The following is an 8760-nucleotide window of genomic DNA, read 5'->3' as shown; positions in this document are numbered from 1 at the left end:
GTTGTAGGCCGTCCGGCGGTCCGAACGGTTTGGTATGGATGGCATCGGAGGCTGAACGATACGGTGTCGAGAGCCTTATGTGGTACTTGTCGGTAGCATCTTTAGCGCGAAAATTGCCATGAGTCCGGAAACTGCCAAGAAGGAGGCAGAAAGTTGTAGCAATAAGAAAACGAGTCGTTCATCAATACATCAAGCCAGTCGTCGTCATTTCTGATGACCTTGTTATCTGTTATCATTCTTGTCCTTCGCCGGGGCTCTTGGTGTCAAGCTCGAGATGCCCGTGAGCCTCTATGAGGGCTATAATTGACACGTGAAAGCCCCCTACTTGCCCACACCCAGCCACACATACACGACTCCTATGGAGTCAGGGCGAGGACTCTTACGCCCGTGCTCATCGTGCTTGATGCAGGAAGATTGTCGCTTCTCGGTTCACTCGGACTTCCCGGACGGCCAGTCCCGCTTTCAGAAGGGTCATATCAAAGCTGCTTTGGACGTCCCAGAGCTTGATCAGAAATAGTGTTACAACCGACCGCACGTGAGAGCCCCACGAAGAACTAGGTCTGCCTTGGTCGGCCCGTGGCCGTCCATTGGTTTGTAACACCATCGCCCCCAAAGGAAAACCAGGGGATGCGGGGGATTCCGGAACGCGGAAAACGGGCCTGACATTATATTCAACAGTTTCAGCTTCATGAATAGCCATAGGGATACTGTCTCTTCTAATGCCGCTCGAGAACTGCATTTCGTCTCTGACACCAACTGCATAGGTCTGCACGGTGATTGACCAACGCTTCCAGCATAAGGTACAATTTTCCCACAATGCTGGTGCGCAGAGTATTCCTGCAAGTTCTCTGCTGGACCAACCGTTAGTGTATGGTCTCGTAAGCCCAGGCATAGAGAAGATCCCATAGCCATCTCATCTATGTGGCCATGACTCACCAACAAGCTAAACGTCTAACGATACTTCAGGTCTTGCACCTTGGCTGCGGGGCCTTCATATACGTGCCGTGCCTTGACCAGGTACACAATCGACGATAGCCCCATAAGCCCGACGAAAATGACGGACGCCCAGTTGAACGTCTCGACTGTGACATGTCGGCTGTTGGGCCAAAAGCTCCAGAAGAAGGACCAGCAGGCATAAGTCATGGCCACGATATTGATGGGTAGTCCGAACCGCCCTAGACCCCAGCGACAGCGTGGTAACGGCTCACCCCGGAGCCGCTTTGCGGTTACGCAGCCAACCGATACAACGTAGGTCGCCATGAGAGCGACGGTGGACAATGAGAGCATGGCGTTGAAGGCCACCGTCGAGCCGATGTTAATGAGCGCAAACATCATGGAAAATGCACATGTGAAAATGACCGAATTGACCGGGACATGCCGTGTGGGGTGGACCTAGAGAGATATCCGTGTCAGATCCGACAAGCACACTGCAAAGCTGAATCTTGACGTGAAATCAACTCACAGCTCCGAGCCAGCTAGAGAAAGGGAGGCCATTGTCGCGTGCAAAGGCGAAAGTCTGGCGCGATGTGGACGCTAGCGAGCTGATGGTGATCATGGTGAGCAAGACGAGGACAATGGTCGTGAGACATGTGGCGCCGCCGATGGTTCCCGTGGCATTCTGAAAGACGTAGATGAATGGGAAGCCAGTCTCTGAGCCGAGAGCCCCTTCGACGTCCCCAATACAGAATAGGTACGTCAGGATGAGGGCAAACGTAAATGGCACGTTCAGCAGAAATGACCAGACCATGGATCTAGGCACAATGATTCCCGCGTCCCGAATCTCCTCGGCCATATGCGCAACAGAGTCAGAGCCTTCCCGGCAACGGCAAATTATGAGTCAGCAAGCACATCGCATTATCATCCTGCACTTTGGAGGCATCAGCTCTCACCTAAAACGACAAACATGCTCGAGACTTGGCCGACCATGACCGTCAGTGCTATAGATGGCCATCCGGCGCCATTGTCTGTGAACTGTGTGAAGACGGCACTAGCAGACTGCTTGGGGGTAATGACCAGTAAGGTGATGACTATGGGAAAGAAGGAGAATAGGTACAGAGTCACGAACATGCCTTCGGCGAGCGGTAAGTGTTTGGCAGCGAACACGTTGAACATGGAGACGCCAATGACTGAGGCAAAGACAAGAAGGGTGCCCTGCCATCTCGTCGGGGAGTATGAGTTGTCGTTCAGCGTTATAAGGCCCTGGATGATAGAACCAATAAGAAAGGTATCCAGTGCAACGATGCTCTGCCATGACACCGTCGACAGCCAACCTGGGATAGGGTTAGTTGCCGTCGGGGCTCCAATACAGCAGACGAAGGAGGACAATGATGCAAAAATAGAAAGGCGCACCGGATAGATAGCTCAGAAATTTTTGAAACCGAGGCGGGGCGAATTCAGAGACCCAGTGGTACTGCCCACCCGCGGTGGGCGCAATTGACGCCATCTCGGCTAGAGAAAGGACAATGAAGAATTGGCCGACGTGTGACCAAACAAGAGACCAAAAAAGGCCTGCCATGCCGCCCGCGGTGAGTCCCTGAGTGTTGGATCTTTTTTCATTGTCAGATTCCGCCAAGAGCGTAGTCCCCAAATACATACGTCAGCAGAATGGTCCAAGTGCCCGTCACGCAAATAGTGAATCCGATCGTCGATAGCATTCGAAAATTTCTCTGTCAGATTCTCGACTGTCAGTAACCTCTATATATCACCGCAACAGTAGTCCATAATTGCTTGGTCTTACCTGGAACTCCTGTCTCTTTCCCATGCGCTGCATGTCTCTCTCATCATTGGACGTGTGGCCCGTGTACGGACCTTGGTTTCGGTCTCTGTCGAAGCCCTCCTCGAAGGCGAAGGCATTTCCGCCAATTTCAGTCTTCGCTGTGGCCGCCGCGTGCGAATGGCCTTTGTTACCAACACAGCGCAGCTCAATATTGTTTTGGTCTTTGGTTATCTCCATTGTTGTCAGCTTGGGTGTGAAGGCCGTGGTTGAGAAAAACTTTTCAGCAATAGCGTCAGCGAGGATCAGAAGGGTAGTTGGAATTTTGAACACTGAAGAACAAAAGCAAAATCCAGCTCCAGAGCGTTTCTTTGGTAAAAGGAGGCACTTGTTGTACTGTACCACTGAAGATGTTACTATTCCAGCAAAAACTTATGAGACAAGAAGGACAGTACAGTACTGTGCGAAGCGCGGCAAGTAGAGCCACATAACGAGCATAAGGCCATCACAGTCCTGCGACTCTGCACGGTAACGTTGGGAGCGGCCGAGTCGCTCCGCCCAGACAGCTGACTTCATGCGCATAATTTCAACGATGGAGGCCACACTGGCCTCATTTTAGGTTTCGACTCTACACTCTGATGCAGAAGTGGGTATTTTAGTGCGATGTAACTTGAGCAGTGTGGGCAACTTGACGCATTGGGGTTGCCAGCCCAATCTTGCGTCCCTGCTTACCTTTTGGGAACTCGATTTTACCCCAAGACTCCCGTTCGCCTCTTGCTTAAGTAAATCGCAGACCTTCAGAAAGCCGCTGCAGGAGTCGCATGCTCACTGCTCATGTGATGCAAACATGTCTTCGCTTTTCGCGAGCTCAAACCTGGCAGTCACACCCAATGACCACAGAGCCTATATCGTCATCACGGCCATTGTTGGGGTATATGGACGTCATTAGTCTATGGCATACGTCTCTACTTGAGACTCACGATTAACGGACCCTTTGGTTTCGATGATGCATCGGCGTCTTTTGCGACCGTGAGTGGAGTAGGCGCGCCTTGAGTAGGATTCCCTAACGCGTGCGTGCACGTATAGGTCATCGGAATCATGCAGTCCGCCATTACACTCGTCGCCGTTCGCAACGGGCTGGGCCAAAGGAAAGACGTGTTGTTGGTCGACGAGCTTGAAGCAGCTGTAAAAGTACGTCGTATGCATCGCCCTTCCAGATATGAAGCTGAGTGTTGACTTCTAAGCTCAACTACGCGGCGAACCTCCTCTACATCGTGGCAGTTTGTGCATCCAAATGCGCTATATTCCTGCTGATGGCGCGCCTGATGCGGCGATCCCAGCAAATGACCCTCAAAGTGGTCTATGGTGCCATAGTCCTCACGACCATGTGGATGGTGGCATCCTTGTTCGTCGTCGGCTTTCAATGTGGTTTGCCGAATCCCTGGAGTAGTTTTCTTCGTGAAGGTTGCAGAAACATGGCAGGTCTTCCTCCAGCAACCCCCGCATTTCAATCTTGCTAATGCCAGGCAGTTCATGCGGTGGGCAGTTGTGGAATCGTTCAGCATACTCATAGAGGTGGTGATATCGGCCATGGCAGTTGCTTTGGTCTGGGACCTGAGCATGGCTTTTAAGGTGAAACTCATGGTTGTGGGCGCGTTTTCCGTGCAGCTGCTAGTTATAGTGCCCATCATCTTCCGCCTTGCGTTTATGCAGCGATCTCTGGACACGCCCGACGTCACTTTTGACTGGACTGAGATAGTGCAGATGACGCAAGTCGTGATGCACTTTTCGGTGATGGCAGCGACATTCCCATGCTTTCGCCAATTCCTCCAGGCATTCGATTCTGGGTTTGGAGCGACGACGAAGATGAACACCCAGATGGGCTCGGGCTGCTGTACACATAACAGCTACGCGTTACAGTCCCTCCGGTCCACGCAGAGAAAAGAGGATGGAGCCGGTCGCTCCTCTGCCGACAGAAGAAGAGGCGACTCGGTGGCAGGAGGGGCAGACCCGTTTGCTGTCGGCGGGGCAGGGGTGTGGTCTCGACTGGACGGAACGACTGGGATCGTGACCCATGCGACGACTGACAGATCCGATAATGAGGGTGCCGGGAGACAGAGCATCGAAAGCGTCGGCAGCGACAAAGCCATCATCTGGAGGACGAGAGAGTTCGAGGTACATTACGGTGGTGCAGACGAAAGCAGCGGAACGACCCGCCACGCATTTCTCTAGTCCATCGATGCAAAACATACCCCTTACTTCTCCGAGAAACAGGACAGGGTAATAATCAACAGACCTGTGTCGATTTTGGTCTCATGTCAGATGTACGGTGTGGATACCAGCACTGTTGCATCCGCGACAGGAATTATGAAGGCACACACGCCGCCTCTTCGATGCGGCCTCGCACAAGGCTCACCTGTATCGCCAATCCTCTTCGCTCTGTACATCGCCCCTATCTACCGCCTTGGGAACTCCGATGGTCGATTCGGCTACGCAGATGACACGGCAATGCTGCGCACCGGGCGAACGCTCGAAGAAACGACTGCTCTCGCGTCTCGAGACATGGAAGAACTCCTGGTTTGGGGTGCCGCCAACGGCGTCACTTTCGACCCGGACAAAACCGAGGTGATGCACTTCTCTCGGAAGAAGAGCCCCTCCCGGCCCTCCGTATTCCAAGGCGGCACCGAGATCGTCCCTGGAAATGCAATGCGCTGGCTCGGGCTCTGGCTCGACCGTAGGCTCTCCTTCAAATTCCACGTGGACGAGTGGTCCGCCAAAGCCAGGCGAGTAGCCAACCTCCTCAAAGGCATCGCAAACACCAAACACGGCCCTCTTCCGCGCGCCGTCCGCAGAGCAGTCAAGGCATGTGTCGAGCCGACCTTACTCTACGGCGCAGAGGCGTGGTATCCCGGAGAGGTGGCGCCTAGCGTTGCAAACCCGAATCGGATCGTGTCCACGCAAGTAAAGCACCTCGTGCTACGTCTGGACAAAGTCCTGAGACACGCCGTCCGAGCTGCCCTTCCTGTGTGGAAGACGACCCGATCCCAGCCATGCACCGCGAAGCTGGCGCGCCGCCTGCTTCTATCGCACTCGCCGCGCAGCAGATCCGTTTCTCGGCACGTCTGAAGTCTCTCGACGGGCGTCATCCCCTTGTTAAAAGGGCCTCGCGGAAACCGCCCCGAGCGCGGCACACTCGGAACCCCAGCTCGACCCGACGTGTCAAGCCAACGTTTCAGTCGAGGCTTCAACGCACCGACCAACTCCTCCCGAAGTGCCATCGCCTGACGCTCCTGCCGCGTCAGTACTCCGATACAGAAGCCAACCCTCTTCAGACTGCAAACAAAGCCGAAACCGCTGGTGATTTTCTTGATTGGCTTGAAACTGCCGCCGCAGCCACGCTCATCGTCTATTCCGACGGGTCGCAACTTCGAAACGGCGCTGTCGGATTCGGCTTCGCAATACACCGGAATAAGCAATCGCTAGTCCAAGGATCGGGCCGCCTAGGCCCATCGGAGGTCTTCGACGCTGAGGCAGTTGGTGCCCTAGAGGGCCTTCGGGCCGCTCTCCGCTTGGGCGACACAGCAAGCAGTGTTGTGGTCTGTACCGACAATCTCGCTGTAGCCAGCTGTCTGCGAGGCAATCCAGCCGACTCGTCGCAGGACAAATTCACGAAGTTCCAAGAACTGGCGACCTCGCACGGAAACGTGCAGGTCCGCTGGATACCAGGACATACCAACATACCGGGCAATGAGGAGGCCGACAGCCTCGCCAAAGCTGGATGCCTGCTGCCTGAGCCGCCCGGAGCTGTACCATCTCTGGCACACCTGCGCCGACTGGCCAGACAGCAGCCTAGAGATGCCTTCAAAGCATGGTGGACGACCGAAGCCCCAGAGTCGTACAAGCCTATGCACCTCGAGGTGACCACAAGCTGCCCACCAGAACTCATGCTCCCCAGAGCAACCCTCCACAGTGTCCTCGCGGCGAGATCTCGCCACGGAGACTTTGCCGACTACCACGAGCGTTTCAATCATGACGACGCACGTCTTGACTGCTCATGCGGACGACGCAAAGCGCCAGAGCACCCATTCTACTGCAGGAAGATACCGCCACGGCTCCGGATGAGGCTTGCCCCCTCACCGGCCGAAGCGATACACCATGCAGTAGGCAAGGGCTTCAAAGCCTTCGTCGAGATGACGTCGGAAAGCTCCTTCTTCCAAAGGATCTGTCCGCGCCATTAGGCGAACAGCACTCTCTTTCTGTCTTTCTTTCTGTTTTGTTTTTGTGTTTCTCCAATTCTGGTCGCGGTCGAGCGAAAGGCGTGCCAGCGCCCTTCACCCGACCGAGGCCCTCCGCTCAAGCTGCAAGACGCAGCTGGAGAGGAAACGCCTTCCCAGACTCATCGCAATTGATGAGCATAGACTGCGACAGAAAGTCGCTTGCAACTCCACATCCCGCTGACGGGTGCGAGGCTCCGACGAAAGAGCGCCTTTCAGCCGCTGAGATGCTAGATGGTGTTTGTTTTGAAATGAGGACGCGCTGAGGATGGTGGGCGGCGGGAAATCGGCCGATGGCGCCTCAGGCAGCAAGCCGCCTGTGGCCGCTAACCTAGACAACAGGCATGAAACCAGCCGCCATACAACCCGATCCAGCAGCATCTTTGTACATTAGAATCAGCAGCCTAGCACGTCCTTTGCCCCAACAGGGACTTTCAGCTATCACTATAGCTCCCGGACGTTAAATAATTATCGTATCGTATCGTAGCGAGGCACAGCGGTTTGGAGCTGATGTCAATCGTAGATAAATTCTCCTTAGCCTAGCACGTCCTTTGCCCCGATAGGGGCTTTAGCTCAATAGCTTCCCGGACGTTAAATAATATCACATCACATCACATCACAGACCGGCCTGCCCTTTGGCTTGGGCCTCGATACGATACGGTATCCTGCACCCACAGCAGATTGGCGCCCTTCCAAAGAGATCCGCGGTCGACCTAGTCGCCGCCCTCGTGCATGACATCGAAACAGCTCTAGCCAATGGCCAAGTCGCTACGCTAGTCACAATGGATGTACAAGGAGCTTTCTCGCTATTATACATGACATTGCCTTCAACTTGAACTGGCCTGCTGTACATTCCTGCACTGTACCATTCAGGACGCTTGTTATATGTTGAGGCCGACGATGCCCGCTGGGCAGGATAAATGCTGCGACTTCCGCGCTGAAGACAAGTGTGCACAACCGTCCCGCAAACGATGTAGAGACATAAGACAGGCTGCGGGTGACTTAGCAAGGGGTGCGTTCGCAACACTGGGACAGTGCCCCTACATGTCGTGCGGGTCTAAAGAATGTTCGGGACATGGCTGTTTCATACAGCCATATATGCATTGATTTCGAAGTTGGGCCGGGGTTGGGGGGGCGTGGGGGCTGTCAACCTGGTCATATACTCCTGCGCCATTACGATTTAATGCTGAACAGCCCATCTTCTTTGTTTTCTGCCCAGAAACCTGCGGGCTGAATACTGCTGTGCTTCATGACCTCCTGCCCCTAGGCTGTCAAAATCGCGAGAAAACAATCGTCCCATGTCCACTGAAGACTCAATTACGCTTACCGTATCGCTAGCCAGGCACAATGTGTCATCCAAATCAACTGAAGCCTGAACCCAAGATGCAGAAATGGACACCGGGAGATCTGTGCTTGGCAAGGCAACGGGGATGGTGCTATTGGCCGGCAATGATCGAACGGCTGGTGAGGAAAAGAACAAAGGCTAAGTGGTTCTGCGTTACCTTTCTCGGCCCCAGTACCAGGTTCGTGGTATTCGCGAATTCAAAATATTCAGTACTAACGCGGTGCAGAGATGCAGCTGTTATTCACAGCAGTTGCATCAAAACGATACACTATGTGAATCCCGAAATGCCCGCAAGCAAATTTCAACATCTAATGCCGAACATCCAAGTCAGGATCCAGGAATCATACCAAGCGGCTTTGATTGAGCATAACAAGCGGATCCCGCACGAACATGGCATCGCACCATATGCTATAATGGCATAAGCGCAA

The 8760-nt window shown here is 54.1% G+C and overlaps 1 protein-coding gene across 1 annotated transcript; it reads right to left on the bottom strand.

Moving 5' to 3' along the window:
* Positions 1-951: 951 nt before the first annotated feature.
* PLICBS_000081 (uncharacterized protein) lies at positions 952-2953 on the bottom strand (the record flags this gene model as incomplete). The annotated part of the gene is made up of 6 exons (XM_065599515.1): positions 952-1392; positions 1463-1812; positions 1890-2270; positions 2350-2546; positions 2596-2666; positions 2738-2953. 6 exons carry the CDS (start codon positions 2951-2953, stop codon positions 952-954), a joined length of 1656 nt encoding a protein of 551 aa, XP_065455587.1.
* Positions 2954-8760: the final 5807 nt, after the last annotated feature.

This window comes from Purpureocillium lilacinum, assembly GCF_023168085.1.
Source record: "Purpureocillium lilacinum CBS 284.36 DNA, scaffold_1, whole genome shotgun sequence".
Classification (NCBI taxonomy): Eukaryota; Fungi; Ascomycota; class Sordariomycetes; order Hypocreales; family Ophiocordycipitaceae; genus Purpureocillium; species Purpureocillium lilacinum.
Note: the sequence above shows the minus strand (reverse complement) of the source record. Positions and strands in the feature narration are given on the sequence as shown.